Genomic DNA, 22648 nt, shown 5'->3' on the forward strand with positions numbered 1-22648 from the left:
CGTCTTCTGTGACAACTGTAGATCAGCGAGCCATCAGATCCCCGCCCGCGCTGCTCTCTGGGACTTGTAGTTTTCGGTGCGCTGGACGCCGCCGCGTGGTGGAGGCCTGTGCGAGAGTGAGACTACAGTTCCCTCAGAGCTGCTCGGAGGTGTTAGTTGTCAATATGGCTGTTGTCAGACAGACAAAGCGGAGAGGCAAATAATTCGCCTCTGATTAGAAATCCTTGGAAGAGGGTCGGACAGGGCACCGTTAGTCAGACGGCTCGACTGCTCGGCTGCGGTGGAAGACGCAGCGGCTCTTCGCTCGAGTTGCAAAGTTAAATGGTTGAGTGGACGATTTGAACCGAGGTGAGTGTTGTAGTGAGCTGCGTGCAGCGCTCAAAGTGATGGTATTAATATCAAACGCCAGCTAGCCCCCGCGACAGGCAGCGGCTAGCGACAGCTTCTGTCGGCGTCGGCACGGCTAGCATGTTATGCTAAGCAGCCCCGACGCTACCAAAATATCCCCGTTTTGAAGTGGCCGTCGCCCGCTGTGGTGCCACCGGGCTGGTGTCAGCGCAAAGCGGTGCCGAGGAAGTGATATTTAGGCTTGAAGAGCTTTGACTCCGGCCGGTGTACCGTTACCGGACATCGCCCGTGTGTCACAGAAACATTTTTGCTAACGTTAGCTTTCGGGCAAAGGGCGTGAAAGCTGGCATCACCACCGGCGGCTCGCCCGCAGCGCTGACTCCAGCGGCAGCGATATACGGTGCTCCCCCCTCCGCTGCAGGCCCCATAGACTGCAAAACAAAAACACATGGAGGGGGAAGAGTGATCACGGACCATGGTCACCTTTAGGACCGGGACGGGAGTTTGGTTTGCGGTGGGACCATGTGATGGACGCAGCCTGTATTTAAATGTTAGTTGCATGGTGAAGAATCACAAGCGATGAAACTGGGATTGTGTTCAACTCTGAGGTCTTGAACTTGGTTTGACTTGTTTTGATTCATTTTTTTTAAAGCTGCCAAGGGAGTGGACAAAGAAAAGTTTGCTTTGCCATATGCTCACATTCAGTTAGACAGAAGAAGAATCAGTCCCAAGCTACTTTTTCTTCCTCTTCTTGGTTAGCACCTGTCCACCCTGTGTGGTTTCACCCACAGTTTAATGAAATAACCTGAAATAGGTTCAGTTTTTGCTCCTTGTGTTTCAACCAGTCGAACCAGGTTGAGCCAAAGTGAATAGTTAACTTGGTAAATAGTTAAACACAATGGCCAATGATCTATCGCCCATGCCTTTACCGCACACAATGTGCCTGCATTGGAATAGCACATAATCACAGTATTGACGTCCTTTGTGCATTTGTGTATATATGTGTTGAAAGCAGTGGTATCCTGGCTGGTGGAAAGCACAGTTACAGTCTCATGTGTCTGATCTCTCTGTGCAATGTGACAGGCTTTGAGTGTAACTGTGCTTGATAATGATTGACAGCTTTAGTATTGTTCCATATGATTTTTGAATGACGACTTACGAGACAAGTTAATGTTCACCTCTGCTACAAAGCTGGCCGATGGTTTGGAAGAATATCAGTGTTGACCCGAAGTGACTTTCCCTCTGTCTGTCTGAAAATTCTTCTTCTTTAAAAGCCTCTAAAGCTTCTATTCGCCACACTTGGATTACTTTCCTACATGATAACCTTAAAACACTGCATGCGCTCTCAAGTCGCACAGTCTTTTATTCCCTGTCTTCTGTGCTGTCGTCTCACATGGATGTACAAGCATGCAGGTGACCCCTTTTAAACCATTTATCATATCAGCATAGGTCGGGCAGGCACAGACGATGGAAAATCTGCCGCAGTCTGATTCCAGTTGCATTGATTTTGAGCACAGCAAATTGCTTATGAAAAACATACAGCGTGGGTGGTGTGCTGAGCCGGGGATGTATTGTAGCTCTTAAAGAACAGCAGTCAGAATGTTAAGATAGCATCAGCTGTCAAGGTGACTCTGGCACTCTGCGTGTGTTGCCTGCTGGTTCCCAAAAATAGCAGATTTTTATACCCTGCCCCTCCCTCCCTTTTTCTTTCACACTTCTATCTCTCGCTCTTGTCTTCCTTTTCTTATCTGGTGCCTCTTTATTTTCCTCTTGCAGTTTTTCTCCTCTCCCACCCGTCTCTTTCTACTTTACCCCTCAAACTCTCCTCCACTACCTTTCTCTGCCTCACTTCCCACCTTTCTCATTTTCTGCAACTGTTCCTTTTCTGTCTTTCCTACTTAATCCACTCATTTCCTCCTTGCCTTCTCCATCCCTTCATCTGTCTCATTTCAGCTTGACTTTCCTTCTTGCTCCTCCTTTTCTTCATCTCTCTTTCCTCTCCTGTTTTCCCCTCTACATCTTGAGCATCCACTTCCTTTCCTTAACTTCCCCCCTGCATTTCCTGTTTCCTTTCCCCTCCTCTTATTCCACCTCTGTCTCACAACCTGTCTGTCTTGTTTCTCATCCAGCAGCAGGATGTCTGAGTTTAGCGAGGAGCCGCGCTTCACTATTGAGCAGATAGATCTGCTGCAGCGGCTGCGGCGCTCCGGCATGACCAAGCAGGAGATCCTGCATGCACTCGACACTCTGGACCGGCTGGACCGGGAGCATGGCGACAAGTTTGGTCGCCGCACCTCTTCTTCCTCCTCTTCCTCATCCTCCTACGGAGTAGGCGGGGCAAGCAGCTGCAACAACAATTCTGCCTCGAATACAACTACCACATCATTCAACAATAACAACACTGCCTCGGCAACAACCACCTCTTCTGTGTCATGCAACGGCACCAGCGGCGCCATCAACAGCACCGAAAGAAGCGCTAGCGATCACTCTGCGGCCGCCACCGCCTCTTCCACAACCTCAAAAATCTCTACCGCTACACAGACGCAGTTTGGCAGCAGCGGGGGACTCTCGCTGTCACCTAGCAACAGTTACGACACCTCCCCGCCTCCAGGGCCGCCACCGCCCTCTGCAATCCTGCCATCACCAGTCAGCTTGGTGGCGCTGTCACAGAACGGACGTGATAGCTTAGCTGCTACACCCAACGGGAAGCTGTCTCCTCCACGGTATCCAGTGAACAGCGCGGCCGCAGCGAGGGCTTTTGGGTTCGAAGCCACAGAGGAAGACCTGGACATTGATGACAAGGTGGAGGAACTGATGAGGTCAGTAGTGTCAGGACAACGTGAGCTCTATAACTTGTTGTTCGTAACTTTTTCCTTTGAACCATTTGACCAAATTTAGTTTGGCACTTGCAGAACTGGACACCATGTAACCTAATAGGAGTGTCATCTGAGATTGTGGTTATCAGGTATTTCATGAGTTATCCTTTTTACTACATTGTGTTACTCTTTCACAAAATGTTCATGTGTATAAAGGACACTGGACAGAAAGTACTAAAGGTCCTCCTAAAAGCAATACTGACAGCTATAATCCATCCTTTCTGAATGATGCATTGTTAGGTGGAACTGCCTGAGTGTTGCAGTGGCCACTTGGTTGGAGCCAGGGATTTTTTCATTATTGGCAGTAATGCTCACAGTGAGGAGACAAGAAAGCACAGCTTATATCAGGCTTGATTAAATGGTACCAACTGGAAACTCCATGTGTGCTGTTGAAAACTGAGCTTCAAAGTTTATTCTTGACCTTGGAGAAATTAGATTTAGTAAACAAATTTGCCACAAATAAGTGAGACCACATTTACTTCTGGGGCTTTTGAGCTTATAACACAAACTTCATGAGCAGATGAAGTTTTCCCACTTGCCATGGAATTGTCGTTTTTCTTTAAACTTTTTTGTTCAATGTGAAAAAACACAGTAGTTATTTAAGGCGTTACCTGCTGAGCTACTAGTGTAAATACATTTTTCTGTGGCGACAGATTCTGTTCACTAGGCATTTGAAAATGGTTTTGCCATCACATTATTTTTTTTTGTTATTCGTTATTTGTCATCATTTGGAAATTCTGGTTGTGCTGAAACGCTTTATATCCAAAATGTAATCATGCTCGGTGATATGACGAAAAGAGTGGATCATTGGTGAGTTCCATGCCATCATTATTTGTGTAGTTACACCGATGCCACTAATATCATTGCAGCAGGAAATTAGGACTTTGCAGTTTTGTTATTTTTTCATTATCCCAGTGGCATCTCTGCAAAGCAAAGTTTTGCAGTGGAAGTGTGTTTGCCAGGGGACAACAGCCAAATTTTGTCCAAAGTACTGTTGAAATCTCGCCTTGACTCTAGTAGGGCAAATAATTGTTGTTACTGTCAATAAATGCTCTAGTTATCTTCTCAGTGGATCAATGAAATTAATAGATTGGTTTATAGAAAACAGACAGAAAATAGCAATATTCCCATCACATTTTCCTGAAGCATAATGTGACATCTTCACATGTCAAATAATGAAATCAAACCCCAAAGATTAACACAATTACTAACACATAAGGCAAAAAAAGCTGCAGATCCTCACAGTGGAAAAGCTGGAACAAGTCAATAACTCATCTGTGCATGAAATAGACTTGGTGACTCAGGCCCTTTTTCAGACCACATCCTACACCCTCTCCCTATCCTCTTCAACTCGGTTTGCATGTTTGCGTGGAGGGTCTGTCACATTGAGTGCCGTCCCATACCAAATAGTGGGGAGTAGAACTTGACAACAGCAAGACTTTAGCCCGTTTTCCACTGGTCAAAAAAACCCACATCATGTGGCTTTTGTCTGCAATGTCAGTGGATACAATCTGCATTCATTCCTGGTTCAAATGCCTTTCACTCATTATCAGCTCCATCTCCAATCAGCAGGGACGGAAACATGACACCAGAGCGAACACATTCATTTTCTCCTCCTTGATTTGCAGTCTAGACACTGCACATTTTCTCCACAACATAATGATGTGCATTGAACCTCCGTGCATTTGCGCCAAAATGGCCGTGAATGTTTGTGTATTCATTGTTTTGGGAGCAATGTGTAACAGCATTTTTTCCCCTTCAAATTATGCAAAATGCAACAGCGAGGTGAGAGAGCTTCTCGGCTTCTGGCACGCAGTGACATCAAGCGTGACACATGGGGGTGGGGGGGGGCTAACTCCTCCTCTTTATTTAGTCAGTTTTACTTGCGTTTGAAAAAACTTGTGAATGCGGAGTAGAGTTCATCAGTGAATATGCTTTGTGCAACTACCCATACAAACACTGAAAAAAACCCAGCAGCTTACATTTGTTAAAAGCCAGATAATACATATTAAAAGTTTAATTTGGAAGTGTTTCTGCTGTAGAGAGGAAGTTCATTCTGAAGCTTTTCACTATATTTATACTACACACCTTAAACAAGGTTCCTTCATCGAGCTGTGAGTGTGACTACGAAGTGGGTAGGGTCTGGTTTGGGAAAGGACTTTAATGCAACTGATAATGTAGTTGCTGATTAACCTCCTGTTGATTGACTAATTGATTAATCACTTCAGTTCTCTTGTGAGTTTAGAAACAGTTAACTAGCATTTTTTTTAACTGTGCTGACAGCTAAAGATGCAGAGTTAAACAAATACAGAAATGCTGGCAGAGATTCCAGATCTGGAGCACAGCAGCACCACGTGACAGTTGTGATTAGTACATTTGTCTTGGAACAGCATGTACCACACAAAGATGTACATCCCGTAATGGAGTATCAAAATAACAGAGTGTCATAAAGGAGTTCTTGTTGAGAATATGTGTGCAGGCAGGAAAGATGTCATTACAGGGAAGGGGAAGTGTCCTGCGGGAAGCGTTGGAGAAGCCCTCAGGGTTCAGGATGACATTTCCTAAAGAAGGGGAATGAAAACTACTTTCACTTGTGCACCTCTGAAAACTACACGGAATTGCATTCAGGAACATCCAATGACATTTAACGTCCAGTAACCACTGAAGTTTGAAATCATGTCAGTAGTTACTGTTCATCACTCTGGCAGGTTCAGATCATATTCCATCATAGTCCACATGTTAGCCAGCTCCCCTCTTCTTCTCCTCTTTTGCACTTAACACGTTTGTCGCTTGCTCCCGCTGCTGTGGGCTCCTGCCGCCTTTCAGCTGCCCGGTCAGAATAAGAATGGACATTTAGCTGTATCCTCGGCGCTGCGCTGGTTGTCCCACTGCTCATTCATGCTGCCTCTGCATTAAATTACATGTCCTCTCTAGACAGCCCGAGAAGTTAAGAAGCGTTCAAAAGCCCTCGTCCTCTCCAGCGTCTCGCTCAGCGGGGCTGCAGGGTGTGACACGAGGTTTCAGCTTGTCAACAATCCCACAGCACCCCTCTGACTTTTCTCACTTTTAAGTGCACATTTCAGTCTCTGCAGGGGTTCGGCCTTTTGAGTTTGTCAACCCCCCCCCCCCCACCCTCTCCGCTCCACCTCCGCCCTTCTCTCTCCTCCACTTCCCACTCTCCCTCACTCTTGTACAGCAGCTTGTGCCACATTGATTCGCTGGTGTCGATACAAGCAGTGTTTTTGAGCTCTAATTTTAGCCTGAGCCGCAGGAGGCTGGCATGGAGGATATTGATGCTGGATGTCAAGAGTCCTGACGCACTTTCATTTCAGAAATATGGAGCTCTCATGACTTTGATGCGTTCTCCATTTTGACTGTGTGAGTCTGGGATACTGACTGGATCAAAGGATGCTGTGATTGCATGGTTTGAGCAGCAGTGTTGTTAAAGTTGGGTGGTGAAGGCGTTCACTGGAAATGCCTTCCTGTGTTTTGGAAAAAAAAAAAAAAAAAGAAGTATGCAGTATTAGTTTGGTTAAGTCAGGATGAGACAGGTGTTCACAATCTGTAGCAGGATGAGGAATTAAAGCCAAGACATTCATAAGCTTGGTGCGTGCATGTGGGTGTGTATGTATAAGGGAGGGGATTGGGCTTGATGCCAAAAAGCAGGGTGGGTACACTGTGTGACTGCACATGTTCACTCACTACCCTCCAATCTTGCAAGTCTCTGCATGTTTTGTTTTCTCCCCACTGACGACTAAGATAGTGGAAACATTTCCGGCACATACAATTGGAAAATACAGATAACTTGATTGTGCCTCAGTTCATTTTAATCCTCAGAGCCGTTTGTATTCCTCTGAAATGCAGCATTGATTATGTTGGAGCCATAAAACCAGAGAACACTACAGCAATAATGCTGTCAACATGCAGCTCAGACTAAAATGGAGCCTTGTTTTAATAGTTCTCCCATAAATAGGTACAATACAAAAACAGCATCAGTCATTGTAGCGTAAACAGCTCATCTAAATCTGATGTGAAGGAGCGCAGCATCAACAGCGCTGGGTCAATGATGATACAGCAGCTTGCACCAGACTTAAACATGCAAGTCCACCTGAAACCATAAAAAAGGAAAGAAGTAAAGAATAAATTCTGTCCAGTCATCCAGGAATATTATAAGATGTCACAGAACGGCCGTTTGTTAGCTTTGAATACACCTTTATAAAATTCATAGAAAATGTTTGGTTATTCTTTGTATGTGTGCCCCTGTAAATTAAAACACTGGTCCTCAGGCTCTTGCTGCTGACAGTGTATTAAATGGCCCGGCTGTGTTGTCGTTTGTGTCCGTAGGAGGGACAGCAGTATGGTGAAGGAGGAGATCAAAGCGTTCCTGGGGAACAGGAGGATCTCTCAGGCAGTCGTGGCACAAGTTACCGGTGAGTAGTGTACACACATACTGACACACTCTGAAACAATTGCATGTCTGTGTTTCGCATTTTATATTGGCTCAGGTGAAAAAGCTAAAATGCTCCATTCCTTTGTGGATTCCTATAATCATTTGCTAAGTTTCCACTTTAAAACACTGATGACTCAAATCAGCAGTCGAGAAGCCTCTTAAGTTGAATATCATTTTATCACTCAATCACTATTATTCGTACATGGAGCAAAGAAGGTTAACGTCATGAAAGGATGTTGTTAACTTTTACAAACTGAGTCTTTGCTTCAAATAACCTGAGTCTGTGTCGTGGGTAAATGAAGGGCAGAGCAGTGCAGTTAGTTTCTGTACTGTGTTTCAGAGCTGAATGTCAAAGATGGATGAACTACCAGCATTAACCTCCTCTACTGCGGCTAAATGTGATTGACTCTTTAGTAGGCCAAGTATGAGCCATTCAAGAAAGATGTTCTTTCGTACAATAGGATATGATTTTATATCTGACCTACAAACACGATGCACTCATTTTTTATTTGTCTGAACAATATACCTGATGAGCAAAGCTACAGAAACGTCAATGTTGTAGTTGCAGCAGAGTGAAATTGTAAAAATTGCAATTTAACTTGGGCAAGGTGAAAATTGATGGATTTCTCTTAATCATAGGTGAAATACACAGAAGAAAAAAACATCAGTTGTATAATATCAACTGTTTAAAAAAAATCCCAAAAATCTATTTGTAAGAAAAAGTAGGAACCACAAGCACATAACAAATTTAAAATAGAAAAAAGGTTTAATATTTGTGCAACTTGACTTGGAAGATACTGTATTAAACAGGACCAATCGAATATAGGAACTTGCTGATGAATGAGAAGATTATTTGCCTTTCAATAATGGAATGAAATGATTCATGTTGCATCTGCAGAAGTTGCATCGGATGTTTTCGAAGGTGAATAATAAGGCTGGTCAGGTGAGTTGGACTGGATCTTTGTAATGTTCTAGTGACAACGCCACATCAGTCAAACTCTAATGTTGAGTTTAAGAGGTAATCAGTACAAACAAATGCAAGTGCCCAGCAGTGCTTGTGCAGCCTGAGAGAGACAAGTGATTGGGGAAGAAATAAAGTCGGAGCTAAGGAGAGAGAAAACAGTTTTCTCCTCTAGTATTCCACTCTGTCTCTCTTGACTTATTCTAAGGGTTGTCTAGAGACTGTGCCGGCAGTTGATGCAAAACACTCTGTTGTAATTCGATGTCTGGCTGCTTTCCAGGCATCAGCCAGAGCAGGATCTCCCATTGGCTGCTGCAGCATGGTTCTGACCTAAGTGAGCAGAAGAAGAGGGCCTTCTACCGCTGGTACACGCTGGAGAAAACCACACCAGGTATATTTGCCCTCTCTCTCTCATTTGTGTCGCTTGATAAAGGTATTTGGTTAAAAATAGAAGCAAAATTTGGATCAGAGAAGGTTCCTTCCCTCCCATTCGAGGATGGCGTGATATGCAGAGGGAAACATAAATAAATAGTAAACACAAGATGAAGATGTGTGAAACTCGCAAACAGGGCCAACATAGTCAGTGTCATCATCAAGGTCATCCAAGACTTCATTCAGACCTGGTATCAACATCCATCCTGAGTGATCCAATCACAGTGGACAGCTCTAAGTTCAGATCAATGCGTCCTGAGAACCACACATGGCCACATTCTTTTCACAATGTGAACGCAAATGCATCATGGGCCATATATGAGGGTCTCTAACCTGCTTTAGTTGTCACATATTTTTATGCTTCTCGGTGTCCATACGTTATTTTTTGTGGCCACTGCCACAATATCAACACGTAATGACGAATCTTTTTCTTAAATTCATATAATCTACCTTCATAGCTGCACACCTTCATTCATGAATTCTCTCCTGTATCCGCTCGCTCTTTTTCTCTCTTCATCCCTCTCACTCGCGCCGACACACACAAACATCGTCGGACACATCTGTAAACTCAGACTGGGTAAAAACCACATTATTTGGTCTTCACAAACATCATCATGATTATTTGCACAGAGTGGGAAAGTGAGATCTGGTCACAAAAAGAAACATTCAGGACATATTTTCTACACTTTAAAGCTATCCACTTGTGATGACTCAGGACGGACTTTAATACCAGCTCTGAACGGGGCCAAAGAAAGTAAGTTCATGGAGTCAGTCTGAATACTAAGTTGTGGTAGCATAGAGAGAATGCACATTCAGCCACCAGCTTCCTGTTGGGCTGTTAATGATGTAAGTACAAGTAGTTAGCATCCTGTGGTACATGTGGCACAGTGGGATGCGATGTAGAGGATGGCTTCATGCGATGTCTTATACATTAGCACAAGCATCTTGAGTTGTGTAATATAGTGGAGGCTGATGGGGATAAAGTAGAGCAGGATTCTAAGAGCCACAGATAGTAGGAGCTGACTACTGCTACTGTGGTGTAAGTATTATCATCAGAGAATATGAAGGGATGTAGTATAATTGCAAGAGGGCAGCATCCTGGGAAACCGCTTAAAGAATGAGTTCCTCTGTTTTAGTTGTATAAACGAATAGTCGCAGTAGCTCAACAAATAAGATTCCTCCTTATTTAAACTGTATACAGACATACATGAAGCCATGTAAGGTCAAGACAAGTCAACCAGTGTGTCCCAATAAACACCAGTGGGACTTGCAAGGTATCAAGAGGACAATTGTGCAACTTATTTCCAGTGATGATAAAGTTGGGTCAAAGAAGTGTGATAACCTACTACATTTCTCTCAAAAAGTATCCTGTTATAGTATAAGCCTGTTCCTGTGTTCTTTGTTTTACACTGAAGATTTAAGATAAATACTGGGCAAAAGATTCTATCCTGTTATTTATGCCTAGATGTGTTAAACAACTTAGTACAGAGCACCTTTTTCTTATTAGACCACCTCAATTTTAGGTGAGCAAAATTTAAGGATGCATAACCTGTTTTCAGACATGAACTCAAAGATTCTTTGGTCAGACGCTCTGGAGAAAGTCTGGAGCCTCTGACATTTGCCTTCTCCCATATAACTAACTGTACAGCCTCTTTCAGTTCTTGTTGTTTCAAGGTTATTGCTTCTCCCTTCACTCTCATCTACATGAAGTGAAGTCCAGGGATTTGACTTGGTAAAGTAAAGATGTCTACTACAGTGTTCACGGGTGAATCTTAAGCCTAAAACCAAGAGCAGCCATTCAGAGCTATTCAGTGTTTAATCAGTCAATCGAAGAGGCAATACCTGGACAACAAGAAAAACCTGTCAGTGGCCTGCTCCAGTATATTTGTTCAAAAACAGGTGGGTTCAGAATAAAGGTTCTACTTCTAAACTTGTTTAACACATCTAGATGTAAATACCATCATATCATCTTTTGATCTAAAATCCACATCGTCAGTGTGATAACAAAAGAAACAGCCCCACCTTTCGAATATTTTTTTGAGGGAACTGCAGATAATAAAAATACTTCACCCTAACCCATGACGCAGTTAATAAGTGACTCCTCAATTGAAATCAGTTCTCAGTTCTCCTTATGCCTGCTCACCGAAAGCGTCACTCTTACCACCAATGTCTGAGCGTCTACATTCCAGCAGCTGGACATCATCGACTCACTGGTGTGTCTGTGTCCGTCAGATTCGTGTACCGTGCATGAGCCGGGCTCTTTTCCTGCCTGGTTTAATTTTGCCGGACCGTCTTACGTCTCTTTGCCTGTAATTATTGACTTGAAATGCTTAATTATTAGTTTTTATTTGATACTGACTGTGTCTTAATACATAGCAAGTAAATTTATAGTTTGTCATGAGTAAAAGAGTAACACCTTCATAAGAAAACAACTTTTTTTATTCTAAATGCAAAAAACAGCCTTGGAATATAAGAAAAGTTTAACATTCATTTTTAGTTTGTTGTGCATAAATGCAATAAGTTGTTTTTGTTGCCAAATCAGAACCAAGGCAACTGTTATATTAAATCATGGAAACCAGCAAAGAAACAATCCATGAACAGAGAGTTAATATGAGGAAACACTTTGGCTGAACTGCATTAGTTTTATAATGTTTATTATTATGCTACGTGGGTCTGTTCACATTCATTTGAGTGATGCATTTGTTCATTATGATTTGTTAATAGTAAAGGCCAAACATTGAATCATTCAATATGCATAGCATTTTTTTCCAAACTTGTCATCAGGTCACAACTTTGAGACGTTGAGAGGTTTTTAAAGGCTAATTTTCGCAATTTCTCACTTTAATGACACAACTTAGATTCAAGTCTTCTCAAACCTCCACAACTGTTCTCAAGAGAAACCAAAGTTTACATATGAAACTTGGATGTTAGTTGGTTATATTTTAGTTTGCTGCTATAGAGAAGAGTCACAGTCTAAAAATGACTTTCTGTTGTCTTGTGCATAACTTTAAACTCACACTTAACAAAAGCAATGGGCCTCCTGTTGTCTTTGGATCCTGACTGTGCACAAACATGTGCGTGTGTATACATACGTGGACATGTATCAACCTATAGCCAGGCAGCAGCCATCCCACTCCTCGTCCTCTGCGGCATGTTTCTCGGTGGAGCCCTGCCAACACCGTCAGCATTGGAAACTGCTTTATGCTATTTATGGCCAGACTGAGCCCGGCCCAGCTCAGCTCATCTCTGTGCACTTGCCTCCGTCACTGCTGCAGAGAAAAGAGATGCCCCATTCACACCTGTTCTGATAACCTGGACTGTTGCAGGGTGACCCAGTTAGGCAACATTGACAATGTGTGTGTCAGGTTAGGTTATGACGATGTGGGTGAGCTGTGTAGCACATTATATACCCGAGCTTTTAGTTTTTATTCTTCCAGTTTCACGAGTTGTGAGTGCAAATCAAGGCTTTTGTGCGGTTTTCCTTTCTGCTGTGTTCATGATTTGAGATGAGGCAGCAGAGTCTTTGTCAGCACTATTCACTGGAGTTTATAATCAGAATATATTGTGTGATTTGCATAAGGCGACGTGCGTTCTTGCACACATTTTCATGAGGGATGGGCTTTCTGGCTGTTGTGTGTACAGCCACTACATATTCTCACATTCTCACTTCACATTTCAGACTTTTACAGTTTTCTGTTTCCAAATCTCAAACACACCAGCAGACTGGATCTTTCTTGGGCCTGACTCTTCCTGACTGAAGCTCCATCTTATGTTGTAACTTACAAGTGTCTCTGCTGCGTCCCGTCCATAGGTGCCACCCTCAACATGCGGCCGGCTCCGTTGCCTCTGGAGGAAATGGAGTGGAGGCAAACCCCGCCCCCCCTCACCACTGCCCCTGGCACCTTCCGGCTGCGCCGGGGAAGTCGCTTCACTTGGAGGAAAGAGTGCCTGGCTGTGATGGAGAGGTGAGCGAAGTGGGAAGGACAAAGGAAAAGCAATAGATTAGAAATGATAAATGGGAGTATGTCTCATAACCTGTCCCTTATTTCCTCGTGGAATTGAGGAAACATTGCAACCTGTCTGAGAAAATGGCCGGACAATGACAAAACAAAGCCTGTGACTTGTCATACACTCAGATTATTGGCTTGGTTGTTGTGCACACAGAACGTAAGAGACAGCAGTAACTCTGCTCTGTTGACATCGTCCTTGTGTTGGGAAATGAATTTAATCAGTGTGGCTCTTCTGCTATTTATAGCTACTTCAACGACAACCAGTACCCAGACGAGGCCAAACGGGAGGAGATTGCAAACGCCTGCAACGCTGTGATTCAGAAACCAGGTACATCACACAAACCAGGTTATTTCAGACCTGGGGTCTTTACTATGAAGCAGGATTTGTGATTATCATGGTAACTTACTTCAGGGTTTTTAGTCCATAGAAGCTCATCCACCTCTTATCGGGTTAATCATCATTGTAACTTATGCTGAATGGCTAAGATAAGAGATCAACCAGTATAAAATCTGACCAATCGATTCCTTTGAAACATGACATCACTGTTCTTAGAGGGGAAAAAGGAGCAAAAAAAAAAGAATTCAGTGGAGCTTGGTGTGGATTGTTAGTCTCTGAGAAGGACGAGGGTCTTCAGAGACCAACACAATCCTTTTACCTACTCTGATAAGTGTCTTTATGAAAGTTATAGATCCTCATCAGAGGGAATGATAAACCTTTGTCAGCTGCTGGAGCCAAACATAACCAACCTGACGGAGCAATGTGCTCACAATACCACAGACTGTCAGCATCGCTCTACGTTTCTTTACTTGTCGGAGTTACTGATATTGATGTACTGGGTGTGTTAGCGGCAGGATAACCAGACATAGTTCAATACTTTTATCCTTCCCTATTACTTGGTTGGGGGATAGATAGTTTACACATTTACCTTGTGACAGCAACATTCCTCCCTCCCCTCTGTGGAACTTGCTTCATTGTACAGGCCCTTGACGATCCAGGAACGTTGATACCAGATGAATGACAAGTTGAATGTCAAGTTTGTGGTTCTGAAATATAAGGAAATAAAGAATGTTCATTGATATAATATAATTATATATTATATAATCAATATAATTACACTGGCCATATTAAAACTAGGTACATATTACTCAATAGAGGCATACAATGTTACCTCTAACCTTGTAATAAAGGTAAAGATTGTATTGGCACAGATGATATGAAACATCATTTAAATTTTCACAAACTAAGAATTAGCTATGCCAACAATGGCTTAGTTATCAATTACAGAACAAATTGATAATCTGCACTTTTAATAGCTTATCCCATGAATCCATGTTACCACCAGTACCAACGTCTCTGCCGTGCTTTTGTGTCGTTGCTAGTAATTAAAACGAACAAAAACCAAATATGAACACATCGCTGTTCAACTTCTAAACTCTCCACTCATCCATCAGCAGTGGGCTAAGACCATGACAACCACTATATTATATTGTGATGGGTTATGAATCTCTCAGACGTGTAACACAGAAGATCAGTAAACTTAATCTTGTTTCCTCAGACAGTGAAACATCAAGACACATAACAGCGACAGAGTAATTATAACTTGAGTGTCAGGCGACACATATAACTTCAGGAAGTTGGAGATCAAGCAAAAACAACAATAAAAAGTCAGTTCACATGCTGGGGATGAGCGAGAGGGCCAAACACGCTGACTCTCAACACTGATTGGTCCGTCGCCCCAAAAGTGAGAAGGAGAGTGTGTGTTCTGGCAGGTTCTACAATGTGTGTGCTACATTGTAAGAATTAGATACTGTTGACATTTAGTTCTGTGTAGAGGATAATAGCTTCATTTTCTGGGTTGTCCCTCTCACCCTGCCAGTCTCTGTTGTGGAGTTTACCTGCAGGTCATGTCTGAAAATGGCTTAGAAGACCCTGTTGGCTAGTTTTCACATCTATTGTCTTTTGGACCTGAACTGTGTCTCACTTGTTGTATGATTTGCTTCTTATGCAGTGGAATCAAGTTATTCAACAGCTCATAAAAGTATGATTCACAGCTCGATAGATAGATAACAACAAGCGATGATTCAATTCAAAAGAACTGTTACATGATGCACTGGGTGATGAGACTACTTATGTCTTGCGATTTGTTTCAGGGAAGAAGCTGTCCGATCTGGAGCGGGTCACCTCGCTGAAAGTTTACAACTGGTTCGCCAACCGTCGCAAAGAGATCAAGAGACGGGCCAACATTGGTAATGTGGCTTTGGGGAGGGACCACTGATACTTTTGATTACAATGTACCGCACTTTTAATTACATCCTTTGTGTTAATGGGACATTTCATATTAGTAACATTAATTATAACATTTTCTTATGCACTAAATGGTTCGCCGTTAATTTATCCTCCTACTGTAATAATTAGTAATGATTGTTCATCAGTCACTTAATGTCTGTAGTGATCTTCGCTGATGTGTCCCCATAAGTGCTGTGAAATGAAGAAATCTCTCGCTGCGAGCATTTACATAGATGCTGGATAGGTTTATAAAGTAAATCCTTAGGGGCTCAGTAAAAAAAAAAAAACTCTATAAACAAACTCTATACTAATGTGCAGTCGTTTGTAAACCTCTGGTATAAGCCATGTTCCAGATGTGTTCTTTTGAATATCTCAAAATGACTTATATCATATATCATAATTAATTGTGTAAATGTAGATGTAGATATATATGAATATATACATAATATATTCTCCAAAGTCCTTAATCCTCATTCCTGTTCAGTGTGTGTGAGTGAGTGAGTGAGTGAGTGAGTTTATATGTTGGTGTGTGCTGGACACACATCATTTTTTGAGACTTTGGAGATATATATAAAATATATATATATGCACAGTTTGATCCATCATAAATCTAACGATCCATCCTCTTCCCCCAAGAAGCCACAATCCTGGAGAGTCATGGGATAGATGTCCAGAGTCCTGGAGGACACTCCAACAGTGATGACATCGATGGGAATGACTTCACAGAGCAGGTACGGAGGGATTAAAGGTCCCAAAAAGACAATTATTTAAACCATTCATCTAACTTTGATGGTTCTTTGATTTATGGGTCATCTCCTCGCCAACCATTCACATTCCACCTATGGTGAGAGACTCCTTTTCCTTGGATCAAACAATCCATCAGTTGACTGATTAGTTTCCCTCTCTGTGGTTCAGGTCATGTTAATTGAAACCAGCAGCTTGTAGCCTCCCCGGCACATAACTGTTCACAAATAAATCAGTCACATAAAAATGCATAATAAACCTTTAAAACTGCTGTTTTCCTTCAAATCAACTGAATACATCTTTTCCCAAATCCTGAAAGCACATTAAGTTCTTAATTGTTTTGTGAGGAGCTGTTGCTCAAAGCACATTAATTAATAAAAGCTTATTCTATTGTTTTTGTTCCTGTAGCCATTGGAAAGAAGTAATGCTCTGTATTATTGTAGAACGATACAGATGAAGACTGTTTAAGTTTAAGCCCTCTAGCTTTAGTCTCAATTTCACAACATGCTAAACTGTAAGTGATGGCAGCTGGAAGTTAAAAACAAAGCCAGTTTAATTTACCTAGTGCAGCTAATGATGAGCACAGGTGTATTTAATCTTGTCAAGCAGTACTGTGAACCAGAAATACTTTATTAATACTTTAATTTATCTCCTAAATTAAACTTGTATTCACACGTTCAAATGCTATTTGACTAACTGATTAATTCTGTTGTTCTGTCAATTAACCTCCAGGCCTGTGATCTTCCCTATTTTGACAAGAGACCTCTCAGCCGACCGTTTGGCCTTTACCGACTGGAGCCCACCTCACCAACACAGGTAACCCCACACATACAGAAACATATGTGCCAGAGCGCTTCATTCATATAATCAGGGACTACTTGTTACATGATGCGTTACTGAATGTCCCGGGGTCTGTGGCTGCAGGGAGCACGGCTCTCAGCTCGAGTCCAAAACGAGGCCAAGAAAAACTCAAATCAGACAGAGGTTAAAAAGGTCCATTCACCACAATAATACTGTGATTGCATGTCTTGAAATAGCTTTACACTAAACAGCAATCAGATGTCACATCATGTAGAAGTTGGTTTGATGCTTGCTGTCGTTGCTCACCTGTTTTTCTGGCTCCCTCGGTGCTTTAATTTCACAAAGTGAAACTGGACCACAGCAGATATTGTGTGGTTCGTTTTAATATCTTGATCCACTGCACCAAACAGGATTATATCGTCCTGTAAAGAGACACAAACATGAGCTGGTTAGAATAACATACTGCACATAACAGCGTCACACCTGCAGTTTACAGCGAGTTTAAAACAGGATCTTTGATTTCACACAGCGGTAGATGGAAGCGGAGTCTTGCTGTAAACCTTTACAGGATGAAATGACAACTGTCGAAACATTATTTCCCAAGCCTTGTTTTTAAAGGACCCTGTTGGAGGGTCCTTAATGTGCCCTTGATGGCTGCATATATGACATAATGTATAAAAGGATTAGGCTAAATCTGCATGTACATTACCTTAGCATGACCTCTTCGTCAATATCCTCATATCAGACAAAATAATAAAGGGCTCTAGGTACAGGTGTGAGTGCACCAGATCAGATAGCGATACAATCACGCCAGACCACATTCAGAGATTCATTCATTCAGCTCCCCCTGACTCCTCTCTCCCGTTCTGAAACACACAAACTGACATCGGACACATCTGTAAACTGAGACTGGGTCAAAACATCAGCATTTGGTCTTAACTAACACAAATGACATGCGTGTTAATTTGCACAAAGGATCTCCCTTCCACGCTCTCACACAAGTGGTCCCAGGAGACACATCCAGGACACATTTGACATGCTAATGATAGCAGCTTAGCCGTTCACATTTGCATTTTAGATTAAGAAAGGTTAAAAAGACCCTTTTAAATGCGTAATAACTTTCTTACTACGACCCCATCCACACTGCCTCGACACATGAGCCAAAGAGTTACAGACCAGCCTCATTACACTTGCTAACCCATGATACCTCAAACCATCAGCACAGGCAGTTTAGAGGCAGTTTCTTTGTGGACCCACTGTGAACCCCCGCTGTGTTCTGTGTCCTCCCTGTCTCAGGATGACAGCGCAGCACACAGCGAGCACCAGGACCCCATCTCTCTCGCTGTAGAGATGGCCGCCGTCAACCACACCATCCTGGCCCTGTCCAGAACCGGAGGGGTCCCCAACGACATCAAGACGGAGTCCCTGGAGGACGAATGAACTGCACGGGACCCGGGATGGAGGGAGCAGCGGAGAGGAGAAAGGGAAGGAGGAGTAGAAAAGTTTGGAAACGAGGGAGGGCTTAAAAAAAAATGACTGAAATAATTCTACTTAGTAAACCACCTGAATCTGTCCCTCAGCCAGCCCCCCTGCCAACCGCTGCCTGTCGTTCAGCCTCCCTCCTCCCTAAGTCCATGTAAACAGTAATTACCCCCCACCCTCCCCAATATATTGACTCAGCTTGCAGAGATGAGTCACTCTATGTCCTCTGATCTCTGTGAAAATGTTCCATGGAAAGCAGAAAAGGTGGCGATCCAGGCCTTTAACCCCCCCCCCCCAAAAACAGTGGCTCTCATCTGGGATTGTGTCTCCCGGGAACTCCCCCCTCTCCTCCCTCAATAGACACTCTCATCACAGGATACCTCTTCTCTTTCCTCTCCCCTTCCTCACTCCCCCCGTCCCTCTCTTTCTCTCCAGCCTGGTTGTCTGAGCCGATCCTCTGTCTATCTCACCTCAACGTCAACCTCAGAAAAATAACATGTACTGTATATATAATATATATATATGGTTCTTATGGTTCTCAGTCACTCACCTCACGGTGTGGCACCTACCTACCTACCTACCCCTCAAAATGTCACCTTCTTCGTTGTGCAATTCATGGAAAGAGCAGCCTCCAGCCATCGTCTTGGGAAAGATGGATGGGGAGTGTTTCCTTCTCTCGCTCTCTTGCACCACGGCTGTCAGAAAGGATCATATTGGCAGACTGAACTGTCCCGTCACTGTCCTCATCCCCTATAGTTAACATTCCTCTGTGGAATGGCTTTTTGTTTTCCTACTGTAGAGCTGCTCTTGGATGAAAACCTACAACAAGACGTAGCCTTAATTCCATACAGACAGCCACACATTTACTTTTCGCCGTATTCAGCAGGTTTATTTCCTGACAGGGAAGAATAATAAACTTTTTAGTACACATGTTAATGTGGAGGTTTATATCCAACAGCAGCAGTGGTTTTACTTCTTTTACTGCATTTCCTTGTTTTTAGGCCAAATGGTGACTGAATATACAGTCATGTTGCCTTGGTATTTAGCTTCCCAGTGATACTGTTGTTCAATACTCGAGAACTTGAGAATCAATTTAGGGTGATTGTGATAATCAAGCAAACTTAAGCTAATCTAATAAGGGGAATTGTGCTTTGTTTTCAATGTCATCCATGCCAAAGGAAAAGATGCTTGGAGCAAAAAAGCTAAGAGGCAAAGCTGGGACTGATCTAAAAATGGTGTTCATGTCGATCCAAAGCGATTTCTACTAACTCCTTTGGTGTACGTCGTAGTTTTCTCATGTTCAGTGAAGCCTCGTGTGCAGGCTTGAAACTACAGCAGGCCTGTGTCAGTAAAGATGGGTATTAGCAGCCAGACATAATGATAAAATACCCCTAAGCTATTTACTACTTGTTCTGTGACGCTGCCTCTTTATAATCGCCTAAAGAAATGTGCTTTGAGAAGATTTTTTATTCCTATCGGTGGTATCAAATTAGACTAAATTCACACTGGAAATGGTTCAGAGTTCATCAGGACTTATGCCTTTTTTGTTTTCTTTGTTTTACATCTGTAAAGCCTCAATGGTTGATGCACCACTTGGAAGGGAATCAGAATCAAAGACACTCTTAAGTGACGATATGGGAAATAATTATCCACCATGTATTTTTAGTATTTTTGTTCCAAAACCATCTTTGACTGAAGGTCATTGTAAAGTCATGTGCAGAGATGAAATGTTCCTTTAGAGTATTAAGACCCGTGTTTGTCAAGTAATAGCACTTTGTCAGTCTGAGACTGATATTTCAGATTTTACAGGAAGATTAAATATTGGTTTGAATATTTTGGGAAAATGTGATCAACAATCATGTCCGTGTGCTAGATATGAAACTAGAGCAGTAGCCAATAGCTTAGCACAAAGACTGGGAAATGGCTATTCTGTTTCATTTAAGGTAAACCTGTGTGTATATCTTAAAACCACTTATTAGCATCCGGTAGTTAGTTTTGTCAAAGTCGTGCAAAAAAGACGTGGTTTGATTTAATCTGGATATATACAGCGACTTCCTGTTCGCTATTTAAGACTTTTTAAACAACATGTCATAATTGGTGAACATTTTAAGGTGCTAGCGCCTCAAAATTTCACTTTTGGACAGAGGCAGAAAGAAAACATGTTTTCTTTTGCTTCCAGTCTTTATGATTAATTTATCTGCACGTTTCATTTCACCTGCCCAATAAAAACAGTGAATTACTTTGAAACATACCAAATTTAAGTAGCAGTATATTTAAGTAATACGCTGGAGGTAGATGGACTTATTTTTGCCCTGAGCTGAGCCTCCCACCCCCCTCTGCTTCCAATCTTTATAAAGCTAACAGACTCCTAGCTTTAGTTTCACATTAAGCGTAGCGACATGAGAGCGTTGTTGATTTGGCAAAAAAAAAAAAAAAATTAGAGAAGCACATTTCCCTGAATGTCGAGCTTTGTCTTTAAAGGAACCGCTGCCTTAGTGATGGTTTTGGAGAAGAGGGAAAATATTTTACAAAGCAGGATTTAAACAAAGCAGTCAACCAGGAAGTGTGGGACAGAAAGTGACGCATCAAATAATCTCGTGTGAGGATCCTGTGAGTAGAGTATCTTCCAGCTCTGTGCTATAGCTAGTGAACTATTTAATTCTACTTCTTCCAGATGTACGGAGCTGCGATACAGTGACTGGGACCTTTGTTTCAAAAAGAAAGGGTTGAAAGATTCAAAACAATATGTATTTATACTCAGTTTTTATGGTAATGTACAAAAAAAAGAATGACATATGTTTTTGAAAACATGCTTTTATTGTTAATCTTGCTTTTTAATTTCTCCTGACTTCTTGTTCTATTATCATTTTAAAGCGTTTATTTTGTGTCACCCTTTGTTTGGCTGAACAACAGTCTCCCCCGTTTGTGTCCGAGCTAGTAAGCTGTTTTGTGAAAGATTTAAAGAAAAAAACGATGCACCTTATGAAAATTGAGACTAAGCTTGACATTTAACCTTCCTTCCCGCAAGCCTTCCTCTGAAAAGACAAAACGTCCAGTGTAAGATAAAGGAGCTGGTGTGAATAATCAGTTCAGCACAGTTGCTTCTGACATCATGGGAAATAAAAGCCCCAGAATGTGCCATTTTGTAAAATGTCACACCAAACTTCATAGAGAAATGTAGCATTTTAACATTGACTTTATACATTGAAAATCATATATGCCACAAATATATCGTTGAATTTCTGATGACAACTACAATTCTATCTTTTATCACTAGATAGTGGTTCCATGTATGAAAATACAAGGTTCCATTGTGTTCCATTACCCTAATATTGAAGTTAATGGAAACAGTTTGGTTAAATGTCTGAAACTAAAGAAACTCAAGTAGTTTTTGCCACTGACACCAAAAACTAAATTGTAAGCAGGAGGTGATCTATTCCTTTATTAGCTGATTCACACTCCTCACTTGCCAAGCACTGAGTGTGTTTTCTACTTGAAGGGTTTGGTGTGACAATAATAAAGAATATTGTGTGTTAGAAATAGTGAAATTAATCTTGTGTGGAAGGAAAACAAATCAGAAGAGTGCATTTAGAGATTATTCTCTCGGTATAAAAAGCTTCAATTAATTGCCTTCATGTTTGAGAGATACCATGATGGCCCGTTTAGCAAATACAAGTTTTAATCCTGCAGTATTTTATGAGTGTTCGAGCTTGACAGAAATGTTCGTGGGATGGAAGAAAGAACCCTAAGGTGCTCAGGAAGTGAAGATTCTGTGCTTTTCCAGGAGAAAACAGGGGGAAAAAAACAGACTGAAACCTTAAAACAGGCTCTCCTCCACCGGTGGTGCTTACTCTGAAGGGGCGTCCTCTTGTGGTGTGTCAGGGTCAACACGTCTACATGTCCGTCTGTCCCCGGTGAAACACCATCCACTTCATCCCGATATAGCTCTGAGAAAGAGGACTGAATGCTGTTGTATCAATCTTCAATCTAGTTATGTTCAAAATTACTGTATTGCCCATTTCAGAATTTAGTGCCTTTTTTGGACAGTAGACTGTTCTGTAATTAAGATGTAGTATATATACATTTTTTTGTACAGTTTCTTTGTTCATTTTTTTAACTTGTGTTTATTTTAGTATGATATATATAATGTACAAGAGAATAAAGCTATATCAACGAGACTTTTTCTGGGTTTCAAATTGTCGGTCGCAAATATTCAAACCTATATACAAATAAACATGAACCACGAGCTGAGGAGCA

The 22648-nt window shown here is 42.1% G+C and overlaps 1 protein-coding gene and 1 long non-coding RNA gene across 5 annotated transcripts; one reads left to right on the forward strand and one right to left on the reverse strand.

Moving 5' to 3' along the window:
* Positions 1-64: 64 nt before the first annotated feature.
* Positions 65-22648, forward strand: hmbox1b (homeobox containing 1 b). 4 transcript variants are annotated; one of them, XM_069515530.1, is made up of 10 exons: positions 65-348; positions 2478-3167; positions 7569-7654; positions 8916-9026; positions 12879-13032; positions 13323-13405; positions 15229-15324; positions 16001-16095; positions 16841-16924; positions 18206-22648. In XM_069515530.1, exons 2-10 carry the CDS (start codon positions 2485-2487, stop codon positions 18347-18349), a joined length of 1536 nt encoding a protein of 511 aa, XP_069371631.1. In that variant the 5' UTR covers positions 65-348; positions 2478-2484; the 3' UTR covers positions 18350-22648. The 4 variants fall into 4 exon arrangements, with proteins under 4 accessions (XP_069371631.1, XP_069371632.1, XP_069371635.1 ...); XM_069515531.1 differs by having other exon boundaries at positions 151-348; positions 2481-3167; XM_069515534.1 differs by having other exon boundaries at positions 152-348; positions 2481-3167; positions 16004-16095.
* Positions 3185-12990, reverse strand: LOC138405653 (uncharacterized). Its single transcript, XR_011239448.1, has 3 exons — positions 12851-12990; positions 12160-12336; positions 3185-6706 (listed from the first exon to the last, which is right to left on the reverse strand). It is a non-coding gene; the product is annotated as an uncharacterized lncRNA (long non-coding RNA).

This window comes from Paralichthys olivaceus, chromosome 19 (genome assembly GCF_024713975.1).
Source record: "Paralichthys olivaceus isolate ysfri-2021 chromosome 19, ASM2471397v2, whole genome shotgun sequence".
In the NCBI taxonomy this organism is placed as follows: Eukaryota; Metazoa; Chordata; class Actinopteri; order Pleuronectiformes; family Paralichthyidae; genus Paralichthys; species Paralichthys olivaceus.

Coding starts and splice junctions, on each gene's coding strand:
- hmbox1b (XM_069515530.1), top strand. CDS start 2,485: ATGTCTGAGTTTAGCGAGGAGCCGCGCTTCACTATTGAGCAGATAGAT. Junction 7,655..8,915: donor AGTCGTGGCACAAGTTACCG/GTGAGTAGTGTA, acceptor GCTGCTTTCCAG/GCATCAGCCAGAGCAGGATC. Junction 16,925..18,205: donor AGCCCACCTCACCAACACAG/GTAACCCCACAC, acceptor TCCCTGTCTCAG/GATGACAGCGCAGCACACAG.